The 23,376-nt window shown below is 48.0% G+C and overlaps 1 protein-coding gene across 1 annotated transcript in view; it reads right to left on the bottom strand.

Annotated features, from left to right (window-relative positions):
• Positions 1-23,050, bottom strand: part of LOC147659527 (CD5 antigen-like) — a 124,985-nt gene extending 101,935 nt beyond the window's left edge. The window contains exons 1-2 of the mRNA XM_086951672.1: positions 22,996-23,050; positions 18,620-18,940 (exon numbers count right to left, since the gene is read on the bottom strand). Of these exons, the coding sequence (XP_086807798.1) occupies positions 18,620-18,940; positions 22,996-23,050 (376 nt within the window). The remainder of the gene's footprint in view (positions 1-18,619; positions 18,941-22,995) is intronic.
• Positions 23,051-23,376: the final 326 nt, after the last annotated feature.

Raw genomic sequence — 23,376 nt, 5'->3', positions numbered from 1 at the left:
TCCTCTCCGGCCCGCGGAACTCCAGTGCCACGCCTGCGTCAGAACCTGGAATTGCGCAGCCAGATAGTACAACTCGAGGTCAGGAGCGCTAGACTGCCTTCAATTCTCGGTCTCATCAGTGTAGCTAGGGCTACCCTACAACGACCTGCGCCCCAAATGAAACTGCCCATTGCAGATCGCAATCGTTGGAAAAATGCAGTTGGTACCCTTATAGGCAGGGTCCGGAAGAGGTATAGCAGTCGAGGCAGTGCCACCATCTTTAAGAGCGCAACTCGGCCTGCCACCAACATTGGCAGTGTCTCCCAAAATGTCATGCTACTCCTCAGGCCCCTCATTGCCGTCTCGATATTTCCCTCCAGAAGATCTTTGTAATAATGGTATATTTGTGTGCCCAGATAAGGAAGGCATCTCGGCTCCCACTTCAATTCAGGTGGCAACTGTGGCGGAGCGCACGTGCCTGATATCGGGAAAACGCAAGTTTTAGTCCAGTTAACTCATTGTCCTGAGAGGCTCCCAAACCGGGTCAGCAGTTTGCGCGCCCCAGCCAATGCATCTCCTGCGTCTGCTAAGAACATGAGAAGATCATCCGCGTAAAGCGAGATGTAATGTGATTGACCTCCGAGTTGTAAGCCGTTGTACGCTTCTCCCCTCCGGGCGCACGCCGCCAGTGGTTCAATCGCTAGGGCAAAGCGCAACGGGGACGAGGGGCAGCCCTGCTTGGTGCCCCTTCCTACTGGGTAGGAGGAAGAGACAGCCCTACCAACACGGATTCTGGCTGTCGCCGATGAATATAATATTTCAGCCCAATGGACATATCCAGCACCAAGTCCAATTCGTGCCATAACTGAAAAAATATAGGGCCATTCCAGGCTCTCAAACGCCTTAGCAATATTCAAGAGGTCAATATAAGTTAAATAAAACTCGATAGGTAATCCGTCGCTACCCAGCGTTTTATTATGCGCCAACTGCTTGATGGCGCAGCGAACCTCAGCTAGTGTAATGTCCTGGCGTAGCGCCTCCGCCTCATCCTCCTCGAGAGTGGGTAGGGCCAAGTCCTCTAAAAATGCTCGCATATTGTCTTCACTAGTCTGTAACTGACTCGTGTAGAGCTCCGCATAGAAGGACCGGAAGCGTGGCTTGGACGGCAGAGTGTATGGCCGCCTAGTCTGTCTTCGCGCTACACAGGGACATAATTACGGGGCAAAAACTGTGTGATGCCGAAACCGAAAACGAAGAAAAAAGGTGATCTCACCCACCGCAACGTCTCCTGCACATGATGTGACCGCTGTTACAACTGCCGACCACCTATAGACGCCCTAGACCGATGCTCGGGTCTATGCCGGGAGACGCGAGACACGGGCCGCCATCTTGGGTCCGCGGAACACGTCCGGAGTCAAGCACGAGACGAGCGGGACCTCCAGCCCTCCACAAATGAGCTCTCTCAATCCTAAGGTGAGCGCGCTATAAGGAGGAAGGCAGCGACGCTTACCCCAACGTCTGCTAGTAAGGGGGCCACAAGAGCACCCGATTTACACCAAACCTAACCTGCCTGACCCCAAAATGGCGTCCGGATTGCCCAGTAATTGAAACGCGATTGCTTATATGCTACAACCTACGCCCTATTATCTACCATAGCGCTATTACCAACCACAGGTCACTCAACCCCACAGACCTGCCTAACAGTTCAACTTCTGCCATCCTGAGTACCCAGTTAAGCCTTTGTTTTCCCAAAACGATGCCTGTTATCAAGATGGTGTCTCTTACAGAAATTAACCCCTGCAATTGGCGCGAAAATGTCTTCACATCGCAGTAAAGACACAGGGTTCATGGAAGCCTCCCCTTAGCAAAGGCAGATCTATGCCAGATCTATTCCAGTAGCGATATAAGTCTGTAGGGTCCCTGAAACACACACACCCAGCCTGTACCAACAGGTAGCAGCCAGCACCAGCAAGTAAATGATATGAGGGCTATCTGTATTACTTCTCCGTCTTGTGTTACGGCCAGCACCTGTTTATCCCTGTTAATCACACCCTACCAGCATCTAGCCAGCACTGGCAACCAAGTAGATGGCAGTCAATAGGCAATGAGCCAGATGCGATTGCTGATACACGATAAAGCCAATCCACACAAGACCTGACCTGCACAATACCTGGAAAAGACCGGCATAAGCCCGGACAAGACCCATAAAAGGCTCTCAAAAAGACTCACATAAAAGACTCACAAAGGCCTACAAAGACCTGGAAGAGAATACAAACTTCCACCGAACAGCCACCTAACCTACTTCTGCAGCCAGTCATCCCTGCTCAGGATCTATCTTCTGACTAAGTGAACCGGCTGAGCACGGACAATGGCGGACAGAGAATCCAAAAACCCTAAGAAGGTGCGGCCAGAAACTTCCACCTCAGACTCACCTATTAAGAACAGGGGTGACGTTGCTAGTACCCTAGACATGAAGAAATTGGCGGACGTTCATGACCTTGCCAAGTCGACGAAAAGTAATACCGACGCGATGCAACTTAAACTAACCGCGATCAGAGCTGACATGAACTCCTTATCTCTCCGCCAAGACGAAGCAAAGCAGAGAATTAGCGAGATCGAGGACAAGTCCACATATGGCGCTAAAATCACGCAGCACCTCCAAACAGCCACCAACGATCTCAGACGCCAAGTCTCAGAATTGGAAGATCGCAACAGAAGGGGAACGTGCGAATCTTCGGGATCCCGGAAAACGCAGAAAAAGACGCAGACTCCTGTATATCAGTTCTAGAAGCGTGGATCCCATCTGTCACAGGAATACAGTTCCAACATGGATTGGAGCTGGACAGAGCCCATAGAGTGCCGACCTTCCTGCACCGTTCAGCGAGAGGCCCACGACCTCTCATATGCAAATCACTCAGGTTCCAACACACGGAAGACATCCTAAAGTACGCCAGAAAAAAACCACAACATCATTTGGGAAGGCAACAAAATCACATTTACCCAGGATTACTCCAGAGAAACGGTGGAAATACGAAAAGGTTTCCTTTCCCTTCGAGAAATACAAGGGCGAAAGATATTCAGTTCTCTTTTGCAGGCCCGGCGAAATTCAAGATCTCAGACCATGGTCGTTCTCATCTCTTTACTAGTCCGCATGATTTATCACGCTACCTCAGTGTCAAACCACAACAAGAAATGGACACGTCTGGGGTTCAATCTAATAAAAGGAAAACAGATGCACAAGAAAAAGGCAGTTAGGTCTATCCCTAGCCGCCATCATTCGAGACCTCTCAATGGGCATAGGCATGCCTAACTAGTGAACTATGTTATGTATATGTATACACAGGCGATCTACTACTCCAGCTTCAACATCCTGACCGAAGTATCTCACTAACTTTCAGAGGCGGGACTTAGCCTCAGTGATTGAAAGCTTTAATTATGGTCTGGATTAACCCTAGAACTCACTTACGTTATTCCCAGGTAATCTGTTAGGAGTCTATTGCACTGCTCCTTTTGCGAGTGGGTCCCAGCTCTATTCTGTTATACTTGCAGTGCTCAGCTGGCTCGTGCTTCCCACTACTAAATGTGATGTGCGGTTAAATTACTATGAGCTTAATTTAATGTGTACTTTTTTTCACCTTCCTTAGGCAAGCATCTTATTTTATGTTGCTGCACACAGTCTTACGCTATATTGTTCTGCATATAAAATCTCTAGACTCTACAAGTTTCCTAGATAACTAAGGTACCTCCGCAAGACTGAAACTGCTTACATCAGTTATATTTGCCGTACGCAAATGTGAGGGCTTCTTTAATTAGGAAGCTCATTGTTTCTTACTTAATTTTCTTGGATTTAGTTATTACGCCGCCTATAATTGGGCAAAGTCTACTGCTCTAAGATATTGATATAGGGACGTTACATAAAGGTTGCTTCACCTTTTAATGTTAAACGAAACATTACCAGAATGTTTTTTTTTTTTCTTTCACACAATGTTATCAGAATGTAATCATATATGTCCCTGTGTGAGCATCGACAGCACTACCGTCGCAGCTCTTCAGTTCGAGTTTTGGGGAGGAAGGGAGGGCAGGGGAGACAGGGGGGGAGCCTCCGAGGGGAGATGGGGGGTCAAGGAGGGGCTGACTCACTCAGAGGGGGGGACAGTAGGGTTGTAAAAACGGGTGTTTCAGGTTCATCCCAGCTATGTACTATATCTGACCTATTCTTCACTCTTCTTTCTTTCCTTATTTCTTTTTTCCTATCAGGCCTTCATAGATACCTCTTACTAACTAATTACTATCCACCACCACGATGGGTGCCACATACTCCAGGTCATTCCTCGGCGCCCATCGATGACAACTACAGTATTAGTAAATGCAATGTATCTGTGTGTGCAGAGATGCACGTTAAGCCACATGACCACGTTACACTGAATCTATACCCATGGCTTCAGATAAGAAACTAGCAACCTCTCTACATATTGTTTCACTAAACGTTAAGGGGCTTAATCACCCGGTTAAGCGCAAAAAAAATCTGGATTACTTGGCCAAGACTAAAGGAGACATAATTCTCATGCAAGAAACCAAATTATACCAGACTGATGCTGACAACCTTAAACAAAACTGGATCTCGCAGACACTTTGCTCCCCATCAACCCAAAAGAAAAGAGGGGTGATCACCCTGATTGCTAAAAAATCCAACTTGGCCCTGATATCTCACTCAACAGACTCCGAAGGTAGACTGAGTATTGCACATCTGCAAAGAGACGAGGACCATATTTATATTGCAAATATCTATGGCCCTAATACTGACCTGCCTGAATTTTGGGAATATGTATCGAAAGAACTTGAAAATATTCCACAAGATGAACTCCTAGTGGTTGGAGGAGATCTTAATATACCACTAGATCCCTTGCTAGACAGGCAATCCAAGAGTACATACCACCCCCCACGCGCACATAAAGCACTGAAGAGAATTTGTTCCAAGTTCCACCTCCATGACTCATGGCGCCTCCAACACCCGGATGGCAGTGACTATACTTTCTACTCCCCTCCCCACAACTCTTATTCAAGAATAGATTATTTATTGATATCTGACTCACATACACACCTCATCGATGAAACGGACATAGCCCCCATATTGGTGTCAGATCATGCTGCTATCCATATGAAATTGGCAGGCTCACATTCACTTATCCCTCCCAGACGGTGGCGCTTCAACTATGAGATATTATCAGTGCCAGAGAATAAGAAAAGCATAGAACATTGCATAGAAGAATACTTCCAGATAAACTCACAGCCGGAAACAGATCCCGCCTTAGTATGGGATGCGTTTAAGGCCACATTAAGGGGTAGGTTGATAGGTATCAGGGCTCGAATGAATAAAGAATTAAATTCCGAACTAGACGCTTTAGAGAAATCAATCAAGCAGCTAGAATTGCAACACTCCTTTTGTCTGAATAATAAAGCTACCATCGACCGTTTGACCAATTTGAAATATAAATATAACGCCACCCTTAGTAAAAGGGCAGGAGTGTGGATTAATAAATTCAAGGCCTTAAGGCTATGTGCCGGTAACAAAGCAGGGACGCTCCTCGCTTCCTATCTTAAACACAAAAGGAAGCAATTCCATATAGCATCTATTAGGGACCAGTCCAATACCACCAAAACCAAACAGAAGGACATTCTCCGCACATTCCAGTCCTTTTAGGAGGATCTTTACAAGAATAACAACCAATTCAACATGGAAGAATGTAACAATTATCTAAACTCTATCCAACTACCACGCTTATCCGACCCTGACAAAGCAAAACTTGGGGCACCATTGACCATATCAGAAATCTCGAACGCCGTTAAAACATTAAAAAACAATAAAGCTCCGGGGCCTGATGGCTTCACGGCCAATTTTTATAAGACCTTTGAGGAACAACTTAACCCACGTCTCCTCAAATTGTTCCAATCCTTTTCGGCATCAAAAAGAACCACCCCCACAATGAGTGAAGCAACAATATTAGTGATACCTAAGGAGGGGAAGGACCCTTTACCCCCTAAGAATTATAGGCCGATATCCCTCAAACTTGGATTGCAAGATCTACGCGAAAGCCTTAGCAAGCAGACTTAACGCCGTTCTACCTTCCTTAATAAATAACTCACAGGTGGGGTTCCTGAAACACCGCCTTTCGAACGACAATACGAGACTCCTATGCCATGTTTTGGAGAAGTTGAAAATATCGAATGCCCCCGCGGTAGCAATCACCCTGGACGCGGAGAAGGCGTTTGATAGGGTGTCGTGGCCCTTCCTCCGTCAATGCATGCACATATTCAACATGGGTGACACTTTTATCAACATGGTCATGTCACTGTATGCCTCCCCTTGAGCTAGAATTGCCATTAACAGTTCGCTGTCGGAACCTTTCCGTCTCGAACAAGGAACCAGACAGGGTTGTCCCTTATCTCCCGCTCTATTCCTTCTAGCACTGGAACCTCTCCTCCGCGACATACAACAGAATGCAGATATCAGTGGCATCAGCTTCGGAGATAAAAGTATTAAAATTGCGGCTTACGCAGACGATATCCTGATAGTCACTGAGAATCCAGAATCCTCTATAGCCTCACTTATGAACTCAATAGAATCCTACGCTAACCAGTCAGGCTATAAACTGAATCGCGATAAATCTGAGGTAAAACCCCTCAATGTATTCACTAATAAGGAATCTTTAGGATCATCAGGATTAGTCTGGCAAACCAATCACAATAAATACCTTGGTATAGAGTTTGGCAGTTCCATCTTAGAGACTCTCCAACACAATGAAAAAATTACTCTAGAGAAAATAAAAACTCAACTAGACGGATGGTCGCCCCGATTCATCACTTGGTGGGGCAGACTAGAGACCATCAAGATGATGATTGCACCACTAGTAAATTACCTAATTACCATGCTCCCCTTGATGCTATCCCAAGACTTTCATAATAGGTTGGGCATAATGATTAACAATTTCATTTGGAAAGGGAAAAAAGCACGTATCAGCCTGCAAAAATTGAGATTAGATAAACCCATCGGTGGAGTCAATCTCCCAGATTTTAAGAGATATCAAATAGCCTTTCTAGCAAAGCAGGGATCCTATTGGCTGTTCCCCCCCCAGTGGATTATACACCGGTGTGGCTGGACATCGAAAAAGCGCTCCTGGATGGCATTCCTCCCATTTCGATCTTATCAATGAATGCAAATCAACTCCCGTGCTCTAAACCCATATTCACTAACACCAAAATAGCTCCACTAAGAATAGATAAACTGCAAGAATCATCGATAAGGAAATCTAGGTGGGAAGTGATTTGGAAAAATCCCTCAATCACTTAAAAAAGTAAACCATTATTCAACCCAACCTGGATTGAGAAAGGAATTATTTTCCCCCACCAACTCTATGACAATGGCTATCCTCTGCCCTTTACAAAAATTCAATCGCTCTTTGGGATAGATATTTCTGACTTTTACATATTCCTTAACATCAAAACTGCTCTTACAAAAGCGGGATTGACAACCAAACAACCGGCTCTTCCATCACTCCTCTCCTCCTTAAATAAAATCGGCCACCAGGTCTCGAGGCTGTACAAACTCTTGAGCCCACAATCATCCATCCTAAATGCCAAAACAACACAGTTCTGGTTGTCATTCGCCTCCTTCTCCATCTCAGAGCTGGAGTGGTCTGCGGCGTGGAAATCTTGCACGAGCCATAAAATTAGCCCTACATTATCACAAACCAAATTCTGGCTCATGCATAAAGTCTTCTGGACACCGTCACGCCTATACGCGCACAAACTCAGCCCTGACGCATTTTGCTGGAACTGCAAGAGGGCTGAAGGAGACCTGGACCACCTCATCCTCCAATGCGACTGCGTCGCAACGTTTGTTATGTTATGTTATGTTATGTTATGTTTATTTTTGTATAGCGCACGGCTACTCAAAAAGAGTGTCCCGGCGCTTTTGAAAAGGAGACCTACCGCAAAATAACACAACACATTAAAAAACAGGGAGATGGATACTGCGAAAGAAAACAGAAGAAACAGCAGGACAACCTACTGGGTAAATAGCCAGGTTTTGAGGCCTTTCCTAAATGCAAGTAGGTTGGTGGCTCCACGGAGTGTGAGCGGCAATGAATTCCACAACTATGGCGCCAGCAGCCCAAAGGAGCGGCCTCCAGTGCGAGCTCCATTCACTCGCGGTACGACCGCCAGGAACAGAGATTCAGACCTCAGAGAGCGAGCCGGATGATAAAAGGCAAGTCTCTTCTGGAGGTACTTTGCTCCCACCTAATGGAGAGCTTTATAGGCCAAAGTTAATGCCTTAAAAGCAATCTGTTTGCGGATGGGAAGCCAGTGTAACGTCTGCAGCAAGCCCGCGGCACTGGCTCGTGTGTTCAAACCAAAAATGGCCCTCGCGGCAGCATTCTGCACGACTTGAAGCCGCTGTAGCAGGTACTCTGGCAGGCCCAGGTACAGAATGTTGGAATAATCTAACCTAGAGCCTATCCGAGCCTGCACAGTCAGCTTCCTATGGTCCTCAGACAAAAGAGGTAAAAACCTCCGCAGCATCTTAAGGAGGCCGAAGCAGGTGCCCGTCATACCGAGGATCTGGGATTTCAGTGTGAGACCCTTTTCCATCTTGACCCCCAAGTTCTTAGCAGTATGGGATGAACAAGAGGGAGGAAACATGTCAAAGGGCCACCAAGCTTGCCAGTCTGGCTCCGTCGCACACCCGAAGAAGAGTACCTCGGACTTATCGGAATTGCACTTGAGGCTGTTCAGTTGGAACCATTTAAAAACAGCCCCAAGGCAATCCCGGATACTCTCCCCATCGAAGTCTCCTCTTCTCTTACAAGAGAAGAGGAGCTGGGTGTCGTCGGCATAGGATACGATCTGGGCCCCGAACGACTCCGCCAGCGCCGCCAAAGGGGTCATGAAGATGTTAAAAATGGTCGGGCTCAATATAGAGCCCTGTGGGACCCCGACTCCCAGAGGCGGCATCACGGCGGAATCTGGGGAGGCCCAGACCGTTAGCCGGCGGCCGGCTAGAAAGGAGGAAAACCAGCTGAGCACCGTCCCCCGTAGGCCAATCTCATAGAGTCTTGCGAGAAGGCCGTCATGGGGGACGGTGTCAAAAGCCGCCGACAAGTCCAACATCACCAGCATGGCTTTGCCCCCAGTGTCCAGAACCCCTTTAATTGTTTCTGAAACCTCTAGGAGCGCGGTCTCTGTGCTGAGGTTTGGGCGGAAGCCGGATTGGGTGGCATGCAGAATCTCGTGTGTTTCCAAAAAATTGGAGAGCACCGTCTGAACATGCTTCTCCAAAATTTTTGTGAGAGCCGGCAACAGAGAGATAGGCCTATAGTTGACTGGGGCCCTAGGGTCAAGACCAGGCTTCTTAAGTAAAGGGATGACCATTGCCTGCTTCCAGGCCTGCGGAACCACTGCCTGACTCAGCGAGAGGTTCAGGAGAGGGTTTGCCAGTGGGTTTATCACTTCTGCGATTTTTGCCAAAAATTTGGCTGGGCACGGGTCTAAAGGTGACCCAGATTTGAGATTGCCCATCAGCACTAAGGAAGCAGGGGCTGAGATAGGTGGAAACACAGCCAACATCGGACCAGGCGGGGTCAGAGGGTGCAAGTCATCCTCTGGGATGGACAACCCTGCGGGCACCACCGGTGGAAAGGAGTCTTGTATAAGTTTGATCTTGTTGGTGAAGAAGTTAGCGAGATCAGACGCCCAAGATTCAGAGGGCATCTCTTCAGATGTATTGGACCGCGGCGCCAAGAATTCTCTCACTATGGTGAAAATCTCCTTACAGGAGTTGGAGGCGGCTTCTATCCTCCCTGCAAGGTAGGCTTTTTTTCCAAGGCGAATGTCCCGGTGATAGGCCTTAACCGCCGTCTTATAGTTAAGCCTAGCCACAGAGTCGTATTGTGATTGTGTTTTGGGATAGGGTATTTGACTTCATCTGCAAAGTATTTAACATATCACCTGCCAAAGTACTCCCCTATCTTGTTTTTGGCTTTACAAAGGAGACCCAAATCCCAGAAACCGACAGGGCCCTCCTTGACCTCCTCCTCACGGCGGCCGTGAAAGTCATTCTAAACAATTGGAAAAACACAAAAAAGGCAAGCTTTGCCTGTTGGCTAAACTGGGTGATTAACCTTCGAGGGGCTGACAACATCTCTCTGCAAAACACACCAGGACGCTCTTCAAATAGGAAACTTTGGAACTCGCTGGATATATATTTCAAAACCCATAAACCTCCGTGATTACCCATTCCCTGTACTACTATGCCGCATCGTGGTGTTCCACCTTACTTCTCGCATCTCTTATCGTATATTTTTCCTCTTACCTCTTACACCTATTCTTTGCTCTCTCTCCCTTCTCTGCTCTTATTCCTTCTACCTACTTCACTTCCTTCCATTCCCTACTGTATTCTATCATCTCAGGTGCCCGGCCTAGAAAGGCTTCATGGCTGATTGCCACAATACCATAGAGGCCGCCTCCAGCACCATGAACATCGAGGGACCTATAGCCTCTCTATGCGAATACTCACGCTATATCCTCTTTGCATATTATGTAATGTCATGTAATGTTTATATGTACATTGCTACTTCTGATTTGTATGCTACTAAAACCTGAAATTTCCAATAAAAAATTTTGAAATGAAAAAAAAAAAAGAAGGACCGGAAGCGGTCATTTATACGACGTTGCTCAAATTCCAAATTCCACGTCTCTGAGGATAGCGCCAAAATGAGCATGCATCTCGGGGCAGGGTCCGTCAGCCAGGCCAGGAGCGTACCCACCTTGTCCCGTTCTGCATGGGCACGAGCCAAGTAGGCCTTGTGATCAAAGCATCGTAGATGCTCCACCCCCGCAGCCACAGTTTCCTTCTTGGCCGGGACCCTCTCACGTGACCCCGAGCCTTCCGAATGGGAACTTTCAGCCTCCTGCAGTGCCCGTTCATTCTCGTCCACCTCCCGCAGCAGCAGTTTCCTAACTCCCACCCTTTTGGCGATGCATAACCCTCAGACCACTACCTTGAAAGCGTCCCAATCAAGGGCAGTCGTCGCAGCCGTGCTTGCATTCTCCACAAAGTAGTGTTCCACCCCAACTCTCAACTCCGTCCAAAAACCTGGTCCTCCAGCATCTCGGGTCGCAGCCTCCATTAAGCATGGGTGAAATTTGCGAATTTGCGTTCCGCGAATTCGCGGATTTCCCTGCAAAATCGCCCAAAAAATCATCGAATTCACGAATTTTTTTTTGCGATTTGCCCTGGAGTACTTTATACTGGCTAATCCAGTAAGTGCTCCCTCATTGGGTAAATGTCTAGTGCTTTTACTACACTGCAGCTGCGTAAAGGGCCAGAAGATGTGGCTAGTGGAGAAGTGTGGCTCACTGGTTAGAGGAGGCATACCCTGAAGCAGAGGTCAGACCCAGGACCAGGGTTCAATTCCCGACGCGGCAGGGTCTGAGCCCAAGTGTCCACGGATTCGACAATTCTCACTTCGGTGCCTACTCGAATCATGGGTTCACACTCTGCAACTCTGGGCAATAGCTTGATTAATCTCCACTACGGCCCCCCGCGGCGGGATGCCTGGCTTTCACCTTGGGGATGCCCAGTACGGGTATCTCACAGGGAAAAGCCAGGACGGGTTCCCAATGCAAGCGCTGAGATGCCCAAGGGTAAGTTGAGAGCTATATAAGAACACACATACATACATACATACAAGATGTGTCTCCAGTGACCGTGTGCCTGTAACACAGGCACAGGCACACATGGTCACTGGAGACACATCTTCTGGCCCTTTACGCAGCTACAGTGTAGTGAAAGCACTATGGGGCAGATTTACAAGCCGCTTGCGCCTCTTTTGCACCGCACTTGCGTCACTTTTGTGACGCAGCAGCAGCACAAAAGATGCGCCATGGTGCTGGGTATTAACAACGTGACGCATCTGAGAGATGCATCACGTTGTAAAGCCCTGCACCATCAGGAGGCGTTCCAGCGCAGGGGAGGGCGTTCCTGCGCAGGACTGCCTCCTAAAAGTGGCTGAGTGAAATCTACAAGATTTCACTCAGTCACTTTTAGGCCAATGCTGCGTCAAAACCCTGCGCCTGCTTGAAGCAGACACAAGGCTTGACGCAGCATTGGGGAGATAGGGCCCCCAGACCATTGCTGGAGCTGCATCGCGATTGCGACGCAGCTCTAGCAATGCGCTACTTTTACGGCACTGATGCGTGACGCATCTGTGCCGTTTTTGCCACATGGTGCGCAGCATTGTAAATGCAAAAAACACAGTTGATGGACAGAATGCAGAACAATGTCTTACATTCACCCCAGTACAAAGATATGGGCCTAAATCCATAGTTTTTTTGCACTCCACACCACCCTAGGTCAGACAATGGCTATATGCAAATCAGCCTTGACCCTGTGCCTCATGGGAACAGTCCAGCCTGAACTACCAAGCCATGTCTTTCCCAGACCGGAATCAAGCATCCAAGGACCGGTTTCTGGCTATCAGACTTCGTCAGCCTGGATAGCTTGACTCCAGTGATGTGGAGAGCCTGGGACTTACGTCTGAGCCTACCCAGCCCACTCGGGGTGAAAATTGCAAAAAACACAGTTGATGGACAGAATGCAGAACAATGTCTTACATTCACCCCAGTACAAAGATCTGGGCCTAAATCCATCGTTTTTTTCACTCCACACCACCCTAGGTCAGACAATGGCTATATGCAAATCAGCCTTGACCCTGTGCTTCATGGGAACAGTCCAGCCCGAACTACCAAGCCATGTCTTTCCCAGACTGGAAACAAGCATCCAAGGACTGGTTTCTGGCTATCAGCCTTCTTCAGCCTGGATAGCTTGACTCCAGTGATGTGGAGAGCCTGGGACTCACGTCTGAGCATACCCAGCCCACTCGAGGTGAAAATTGCAAAAAACACAGCCCCTTTTGTACCGCATTGTAAATGCGGCGCACCATGGGTGGCGGAGCTGCGGCGCACAATAACTGGGATGCACCAGTTATTGTAAATCTGCCCCTATACATTTAGCCAATCAGGGAGCACTTACTGATTAGACAGTAGAAAGTACTCCAATTGAGTAGCGGTATGGCACAAAAAGGTGGCATCTTCGTGGACAAACACGGAGGGCGGGATTCATTCTGCCCCCTGTTAGACTCATTTTTTGTGCCCTTCTGCCCTCTGTTAGACTCGTGTTTCCCTTGTTTACCCCAGTATTGGAACTTTCATAGATTCCCATGCTTTGTATCATTCCCCGTCGTCGGAATGGGAGTCTCAGTAACAAAAATACCATAGCTGTAGGTACAAAAGACAATGGAAAAAAGGCCTAGGCCTCATTCCCTTTTGTAGCATATCACCCTCTTTGTATAAAAGAGACCAAACTTTGGCATCAGCCAATCAGAAGTGCCTCGCCACTTAGAACCTTCCTGAAGGAACCTCAGAGCCTCAGATTTTCTACCGCACGTTGTGCTTAGGGAGTCTCCTTTGAGCTCTGCTCAACTTCTACTCTTCAAAATGATTTACTTCAGGATTTTCTTCAGAATCTTTCAGATTCACTTCAGGATTGTAGCTGCCTTCCAGGATGTCGGAGATTGAGAAGAAAAAAGCCCTTTTCAAGCCTTGTTCCTCCTGTGGCAAGAAAAGGCTTTTTGTGTAGGATAAGCATAAGGACTGCATATATTGCCTCTATCCTGACCACCATGCTGCTGACTGTAAGATCTGTCGCACCCTTTCAACCAAAACCCTCCGGGACCGTGAGGGTAGACTCTTGACATGGCTTCAAAAGCTTAAATCCAGGAAGGAGACTGTCTCAAGTGACAGTGAGGATGCAGCATCGATGACTTCTACGAGAAGGTCAGTGAAGAGGGGTAGGGGTTCCCCTTCTCCTTCTTTGGAAAGATCTTCAAAGGCCTCAAAAAAGACCCCCAGTGAGTCTGAGAGCCAAGGTCCCAGCTAATCTCCTCACAAAAGTGTAAAGGAGAGGGAAGGACCAACTACGCCTTATACAGGTGAGAAGACTGCCACAGCCTTCAAAACACCTTCATCCCAGTCTTCTGAGAGGAGTTCAAAGTCCTCGACGACGAAGACGTCGACGGCGGAAGTTCCGTCGACGAAAACACCGAAATCAGGTTTGACGGCGTCGAAGACACCGTCGACAGGGGGTTCGTCTACGAAGCTACCGTCGACGGCGGGGTCCTCACCGTCGACAGAGAAACTGAAGACGCCGACGACGAAGGTGCCGGCGACGAAGGTGTCGACGAAGGAGTCGTCGACTCGTCGACGACGAAGGTGCCGTTGACGACGAAGGTTCGTCGAACAAAGAAGGTCACTAGTGGTGCCAGGGTAGAACTACACAAGATGGCGTCTAGTCTGATGTGTAGGTCATGTATTGAGGAATAATATGAGTAATCTCTATCGTCCGGGTGCTGTACTCTCCAAACGTCTAGAAGCCCCTAATTATCCTGCCATTGAGCTTGTGTTCTTGCCAACTTATTAATCAGGGCCGTGGGTAGAGGAGGATGAGACCTATCTAGGGACACATCAATCACTGAATTAAAGTCGCCCCCCAGCAACTTCGGAGTCGTGAAATAGCTTGCAAGAGCAGAGGATAGAGTCCCTAAAAATAACGCCTAATCTATATTGGGAGCGTAAACACTGCACAGGGTCACCTCACGCTCATAAAGGCGGCCACGGATCGCAACATAGCGACCCTCCGGATCCATCAGTTGGTTCAGCATCTGAAAAGGGACCCCTGCCCTAACTCAAATTAAGACCCTCGCGCAAATGCAGAGTACGTGGTAAAGAATAGTTGTCCGCGCCATCTGCGCAGCAGGGTGAGCCCCTCCGAACGGGTCAGGTGTGTCTCCTGTAATAATGCTATCCGCGCACCTCTGCATACCAAATACGAGTGTATCCTATGTCTACGCTGCATGGAGTGTAATCCTCGAATATTCCAGGTTATGCACTTAACATCAGGTTGCAAACTAGTAACACAGGTAAACCAGCCACCCTTGGCAGCCCTTCCTCCCTGGCCGCTGGGTGAGTAACACTTCAGATATACACTCAACACTCAATAACAATAGTCTGTAAAATACTATCAATGGCAGACAAGTCCCCTTAGAAACTCCAAACCCAACCCCCAACTACCTCATCCCACCCAACACAGGACCCACCCCCCCAAGAACAGGCACTAACATAGTGAATCCCATCCAAAATGCCCCCAAGGTATGCCCTATGCAACTTAAGGCACAATGAAAATTCCACCTGGTGGGGGTGGGATAGAGCCTAACAAGCGACTTGCAGAAGAGCTTAAGATATATTCAGTGCTCGCCCCAATACCCCTTCCGCTACCCCGCCTCCCAGGTCCCTCCAGAGTCCCCACATCAATCATCCGCAGTCTGGAGTTAGGCCATGCGCTCGCACCCCCGATCCCCCGCCCCATCAGCACCCCAGTCAGGCAATTCTCAAAGGTTAGGAAGCGCTACCAAGAATAACATCCTGTCGCCGGTTCTCATCATAAATAGTACACCCCCACTGCTCCCCACCCAGGCCCAGTAACACAGCCCCCAGCCCAGGCCAGAGGTCCAGCCCAGCCAATATAACAAAGGTTACTCATCCAGCAACCCATCTGCCGTCCCAAGAGTGACCACTTCTCGGCCATCTTTTCCTGCTCTATACACTTCCAGCCAATCCCAAGCATCTTCAGGTGAATCATGAATGTGTGCTTTTCCATCCACTTTAATGCGCAATCCGGCTGGGAAGAATAAAGAATATTGAATTCCTCCCGCTCGCAATTTCTTCTTCGAATGCTTGAAAGGACATGCTGCGACGTTGCGTGTCAAATGAATAGTCCGGGAATATGGTAACACTGTTGTTGTCTACTTGGTACGGGCCGTCACTGCGGGCTTTCCGGAGGAGCAGGTTACGATCCCGAAAGTGCAGAAAGTGCACCACCACTGGGCCACGGAGGGCGACCCTGCAGGGGCGGTTTCTCCGGCACTCGGTGCGCCCGCTTTAAGGTGTAGAAAGTTGATAGCCCCTCCGGGGCCACAACTGTTTGTAGCCAATGTTCCAGATAGCTCACCATATCCGATCCCTCAATTTTCTCTGGCAGACCTACTACGCAAATGTTGTTGTGCCTGTTCCTGCCTTCCGCGTCTTCAGCCCTACGCTCGAGTTCCACAAGGCGATTCAGGACCCCCGTCATAGAGGTGGACAGTGCAGTCTGTGCAGGTTCCAACTTTTGAATCGTAATCTCGGTTTGCTTTACTCGGTCCTCCAGTTTCGAATGGTTTGCGTGCAGCAAAAAAAAACAGTCCCGTTGTGACCTGCGCGATGTCTTTCTGGACAGCCGCCCGGGTGTCGTTTATGACCATCAAAATCCTATCCAATTGGAGCTGTATTCTGGGTTCCCTGGAGGAGTCCGGTTCGCTACTATTCTCCTGGAGCGAAGACTCCGCCCCTGAAGACTGGGGGTCTTCTTCCTTCTTACCTCGAGGCTTACCCATAATTGCTGCCGTTGCGTCTGGGCAACTGTACTCCACAGTGTCTCCTGCACCCCCTCCAGGCCCACAGCGATGCGCTCTTCACTCCTCCCAATGAACTTAGTGCATTCCACTCCCCACGGCGGCACCATTTAGGAGAGGTCCCAGTTCAATCAATCTGGCCAGGCAAGAGTATGTGCAGGTTCGCAGCCTCCCTATGTAGGCATTCCTGACCTCGCGGCATGCCCGCGCCCCAATGAGAGGTCCCTATTCGAGTGGTGCAGGTAAAGCCTCTCCTATGCACCCCTGTACCCCAAGCAAGAGGGCAAGGAGGGGAGAAAGGGAGAGGGAAAGACCCATCCACAAGGTCAGGCGCACTCTGTACCGTCCACGTCGTCGCACTCTTCCAAATGTCTTTAGTACAGCTGTTAAGCACCCAGGTCCTGTGCCGGAGGCGGGGGGTCAGGAGTAACGCCGCGCAATTCCCAGGACACAACCCTCGAGGGGAGAGGGCCTACCAGTTGATGGCGCCGTGCTTCCACCGCCTTCAGTGTCCACATTCAGCTTAGGTGGCCTGAGGGGTGGGAGAACAGGTCTGTTGTGCCCCCAGCACCGTTCCCAATCACACTGCAGTGACCGGCCACCGGCCTGCCGGAGCCCAGAGACGTCCCGCCATAGTGCGCCTCCAATGCACCGCCCGCCTGGCAATGTCCGCTGTCTTCCACAATCCTGCAGTCTCACCCAGGCACTGCGCGAGGGGGGGCAGGGGGCCGCTGGCGGAGAGTCCCCCACCGATCTTCTGGGTCTGTAGGTGGTGTCACTAATCAAGGCATGGGGTACACCCCCCGGGTGGTGGTGGCACTTCCCCGGGGTCCCCGACAAACCAGGGCACCAACAAATGTTGGCGCCCAGGCTCCAACATCGCGTCGAGGGGCCCCGGCCGTTTCTTCCGGTGGCATGGGGCCCCACTCGCAGCCAGCCCGGAGGGGCCTCCGCCAGCGCACAGTTCTCGCCTCCTTCGACTCCCAGCCAGGGTCAGGCAATGCAGCCAGATGCTCGTTCGGCGGGTCGTGGCTCGCTGCGGAGTAAATTATCGACGAAGGCCGCCACAATCAGCTCCCGCTTTGCAGGACAGGCCGCCTCAGCTTCTCCGCTCAGGGCTCCAGCCCCCCGTGGCTCCGCCACTGCAGGCACCCCAAGCACCAAGGGGCCAGCGCTCCGCCACCGGGCAGGGTCGTCCAACACTAGGCCCGGTCGGAGACAATGACCGCCACCGGCACCATCTTGACCCGCTCGGCCACCACCATCATCGCTCCGAATCACGGGAAACTCTGTACGTTCCGCTCCCGGTACAGCAGGTCTCAGTGCCTCCTCCTTCCGCTCGGCTTCACACAGTTCCTGGATGAGTCTGGGGACCCAGGAGGCACTCAAAACAAGAGAAATGCGGGGCAAGGGCACGGAGCTCAATGCTCACGCAGCCTTCCCCATAGGCTCACAAGCCACGCCCCTTCAGATTTCAGTGTTATATGAAATAACTAAGTTAAAATCCAGAATAATTACTTTAAGAGAGGTAGCATTTCGAAAAGATGATCAAGCATTAATAAAGGACTATATATCATACAGATATGACTGGATACAAAGGGAGGAAGAGGAAAAGGAGGTGGAATTATTTCAACATTCAGACCTAGATCCCTTAGGGTTGATATAACTCCTTCATCAACCCCATAGAGATGGCCAATTTTTGCAGAATCTGAGTCTGGGGTCAAAAATGCTAATCTTTGAATATAAACTTCACTTTTTGAATCTACAGTGTATGCCCACTATTGGCAAAGATGTTACAAACCTGTTTTCAGAAGGAAAAAAAACATGTTTCAAGAGGGCACAAAATGGAAGGATAATAACCGGGAGAGACAGATCTTTATTGCCAACTGAATACCTTTCCTGCTGTGTAGAATTCGGGAAGTGGGAGAGAATGAGGAGTTTGTGTAGAACAAACCCAAGAAACACAAATGTCACAAACCAAAAGTGTACAATTTACTCCAATAGGTTTTCACCCACATTTTGACTCAATGTCTGATTTGTCAGAATTACTCTGTGGGATCTGACAAGATTCTTACCTGTGCACTGTACAGACGCATCCCTTCTTTTATCACAAGATGCTGGTGGGCTGGAGCTGTAGGAACACTTTAACACACTGGACTCATCTCCTCTGCAGCCCACACTGGATATTATAGGAAAGATGTTTCGGAGGGTTCCAAAGACAGACCCTCCAGGCGCTGAGATTGCCGCTCCGCACCCCAGCTGTCTGCAGACCACAGCGGCATCTTTCATATCCCAAGACGAGTCACAAATTGTTCCTTCTGAGCCATATATAGACACCAGCACAACCCCAGCACAAGGATCCGCAGCATTAGAGAGGCGAACAACATCTGTATCAGCTGCAAAGAAACAGAGACAAATGAAACATTTACTGTATTTCAAACCATAAATGTATATATTAAGTGCAACTCCCAGCATAGTGCCCTCAAATCAATCTCACCCAATCACAGGGAGGCAGCGAGGAGGGTGAGAGAGAGACAATGGAAGAGACAGAGAAAGATAAAGATACAGCAAGAGGTAGAGAGAGGGAGAAAGAGAGAACAAGAGTAAGCAGGGGAAAAAAGAGGGTGAGACCAAGAAAGAAAGAGAAAGAATGAGAGAAAGTGAGGAGAGAACAAAGAAAGAGAGAAAGAGAGAGGATAAGAGAAGCTGGGGTGAGAAAAAGATAGAGACGGAGAGAGAACAGGTAAGATAGAGAGATGGATATGGAGTAAGAAAGAGAAAGAGGCGAACAGGAACCAAGAGAGGGAGGAATAAAGGGAATCAAGAACAGAAGAGAGGGAGTGAGAACAAGAGAAATGGAGGGCGAGACAAAGACAAAGAGACAGAAAGAGATGAGATAGAGAACAAGAGAAGGAAATAGAGAGTGAAAGATAAAAAATGTGAAGGGAGAGAGAGAAAGAGAGTGGGAGAAATAGGAAGATAATTAATGACAGATCAAGAGAGAAAAAACAGAAGTGTGAAACAGGGAGAGAACAGAAAGAGAAGCAGAGAGAGCATGAGAGAAGGGAGAGGGTGAAATAAAAAAGTGTTAGAGAGAGAGAAGAGAGATAGAGAGAGAAAGAGAAAGTGAGAGAGAGCAAGAGACAAATGGAGCAAAGAAGAGAGAGAAAGAGGGAAAGAAAAAAACGGAGGGCGAACAAGAGCAAACATGAACAATAGAGAGGGTAGAAGAAGAGAGAGAAAGGGAGAGAGAGATTTAGAGAGAAGGGGAGAGGCCATGAGAGGCAGAGAGAAAGGGCGAGAATGAGAAGGGTCTGGAAAAAGGGCCTCATTTATGAGTTATTGCCATAGGGAAGCGCCGCAGGCCTTCCTGCTGCGCTTCACTACGGCAAAAGAAAAGGGCTGGAATGTGCTGTATCAATAAGATACGGCGCATTCCTGTCCTTTTCCCCTGCGCTGGCGCACAATGGGCTGCCGTGCGCCAACGCAGGCACCTTTGCACCATGGTGCAAGGGTGCCTGCGCTGTGGGGATGATTATTTTTGTACCGGAAGGGAAACCTTCCTGTACAGAAATTATCTCAAGAGGTTTTTCCTTTTTCTGTGTGTGCTGCAGAATGCAGCCACATAGAAAAAGGAAAAACGAGGAGGAATCAAGATATTTCTTCCTGTTGCGCCTCCCTTACGCCTCCCCTGGGGAGGTGTCAGCTTTTGACACTGCCTCAGATTTACGATTTCTCGTAAATCTAGGGCAGTGACAAAAGGCCATGGGTGTTGCTGGGAACGCCCCCAGCAACACCCATTGCAGCATTAAGCCAAAAAAAGTGTCTTAGAGCTGCCTGATAAATATCACACAGGTTTCTGCGCCTCGGAACGTCACAAAAAGTGACAATCCGATGGCGCAAATGTTTACTGTTCACAATACTAAGAGATAGAATGTGAATGTCATGGATGAAGAGATCAGAATATTTAATACAATCCAAATTCATATCTGTATTGTGAGTGTTGTAATAATTACAAAAGCAAGCACTGAGGGGAATAACACACAGACATAGTGCATAGACTTGGTGTATTACGTCACATGCCCATACTTTTTAGCCACAGCACATTATTTCCGGTGGCTCTGTTCTTACCTCATTTTTTCTCCCCTCTATTACAGGTTGGAGATATATATAAATCTATATATATTTAGGTGACTGACCAGCAATGTTTTTTCTTTGCTCCTAATTTACCACTCGTACTTTGACGAGTGTACAGGTTGGTAATCCGTAGATACCTACACCCTGACTTTCCCATTCCTGAATCTGGGTAAGGACAGACATTACTTTTTTATTAAACTATCACTGGGTCATGATGAAATGCTAGAAATCCTTCCTGGACTAATAGGGCGTGAAACATGTCGACCCGACTCATATCACTCGCACTCATGAATAAACTGTGTTTCCTCATTGCTTGGAAGTACAGTTTGGCTTTTGTTTTTAACCTTACCAGAGGGACCCAGGAATAAATTTCTCCTTTCGGGTACCACTGTGGTATCTTTAATCCACAGTTTCATTTTTTACTTTAAAGGGTCCGTGCCAAAGAGCCCTCTCAGGGGGCCTCATTTATGAGAAATGGCGCATCGCTGCGTGAAAGCAGCGATGCGTCACTTCTCAGTGCGCACTCCTTGCGACATTCCTGATGCGTCATATTTAATGTATGACGCATCATGTCGCAAGGAGTTACAGATACGTCAGTATTTCTGAGATATCTGTAAGCGCAAAAGTGACGCACTGCTGGAGTGTGTCACAAAAGTGACGAAACTCCAGCAATGCGTCCTTTCACATGGGGCAAGCCCCATGTGAAAGGGCCTGCGTCAGTCTTACGCCTGCTGTGAGGCAGGTGCAAGATTTTGACGCAACGGCGTCCTAAAAGTGACGCAGTGAAATCTCATAGATTTCTCTGCGTCACTTCTACGACCCTTTCTTGCGTCAATACGCCCCCCCTGCATACATTACACCTGGTGCAGGTATAATGTGGCGCAGGGGTTTACAAAGTGACGCATCTACCTATATGCATCACTTTGTAAATATGGCGCAACAAGGCGCATTTTTTTACGCCACTGGTGTGTCACAAAAAGTGACGCACCGGCGGCGTAAAAGTGACGCACAGCCTCATAAATGAGGCCCCATGGTCCCCATGGGGTATTGCAGCGCTGACCCCACAAGGAGCAAAAACGCCCAATAATGAAGCATGACACCCTGACGGGTGTGTGAGGGCAGCACCTCCTAATAAGGAAGCCCCCTTCTTTTCTACCCTCTAGCATCCTTACCGTATTCTCCCACCTGCATTTCTGTCTTCTTAGGAACAACTACCCCTCTGTGTATTACATACCTGTTTTTGGAAGCTAGGGTACTGACCTCTTTACGCTCCCCGTCCCCATCTCTAGAGAGTTGTGTTGTGTGATGCACATTCTTACAAAGGAATGAATGTCCCCAATACTTTCAGTTTGTGCCAGGCAAGCTGTAACCTCCCAGGAGTGTTAGGCCTTGCTTTCTATAAAAATGGCAGCCCCTAAGAAAACTTTGAAAAAATTGGTGCAAAATATTGGCTGTAATTACATAAGATGGTTACAAAATATGGGGGCTTACTTTTTACTTTAACAATGGAAAAAGTGACAAAAGCGGTGGCACAAGGGGCTTGTAAATAAATCCCATGGTTATGAAATGTTACATGTCCCTTTATTTTTCAAAATGAATGCAGCATCTTGTGTATTTATTGAAAAAAAATTGCAAAAACTGGTTCTATAAACCTGTTTCTATTGAATTGGCTTCCACAAATGTTTCACCATGGATGTCATTGCCAGGATGATAACATCAATTCTTTATTATGGTATGTTTCTTAACTTATTTTCCAGTTTTGCAACCTCTCCCACACTTTCCTCTTTGTTTAGAAATGTGTCCAGAACTTCTCTCATTCTTCCTGTTTTCTTGCATTTCAATCAATTCTCTTAACTTCCTCTAGAGTGTTAAGTTTCCTTTTAACAACAGGACACACTCCTTCCTCCATCACTCTTTTCATATTCACAACCTTACTCTTTGTGTTACATTTATATATTTCTCCGTGTTCGTTCCATCCCTGACCTCGCGATGTTGTGGTGCCCCTTTACCTGTCTTCTCCCCCTGCATTTATTTGTACCCATCTTTCCCAACCACCGTTTCTCTCCCTCAACTTTTGTGTATTTCGCATTTATTCTCGGTGGTCATCTAATTTTGTACATACCTTGATTGCCTACAAATGTCCTATCCTTGATTGTGGGAGAAATAAGGACCAGCAACCCTGATTTTCTATACACCTCTCTCCCTTTTACCATTTAAAAAAATAATTATGCTTATAAATTTTATTAAATTAGAAATGGCTTTGTATATACTGGATACAGGCTTCAACTGAGTTCCAGGTTTATTTTATTCTTACTGAAATCTTCAGATTTCCATGAAAATCGGTTATCTTTATTTTGGTAATTTCCCATAATGGAGTTCTCAGCCTACGTTTGTCAGGCCTTCAGTTTCTATCATGGGAAATTGTCAAATTCAGGTAGAATAATATGTGATTACTGAGGAGCCCATTCACAAAGGTACATTTACATATGAGTAAATCTGCATGTGCAAAATGACTCTTACACGTTCCAGTGAATTTACTGCTTAGGGATATTCACAGTTTCCAAGTGTGAATGCACTCCAAAGTATCAACCTAAATCTCTCCACCCCATGAAACCAAGGGGATGAGATAGATATACTAGTGTAAGGTTACTACTTGTAATGTTTGACACATGACCGGAGTAGGGAGCCATGTTTG

This window comes from Lissotriton vulgaris, unplaced genomic scaffold (genome assembly GCF_964263255.1).
Source record: "Lissotriton vulgaris unplaced genomic scaffold, aLisVul1.2 SCAFFOLD_2055, whole genome shotgun sequence".
NCBI classification, from domain to species: Eukaryota; Metazoa; Chordata; class Amphibia; order Caudata; family Salamandridae; genus Lissotriton; species Lissotriton vulgaris.
Note: the sequence above shows the minus strand (reverse complement) of the source record. Positions and strands in the feature narration are given on the sequence as shown.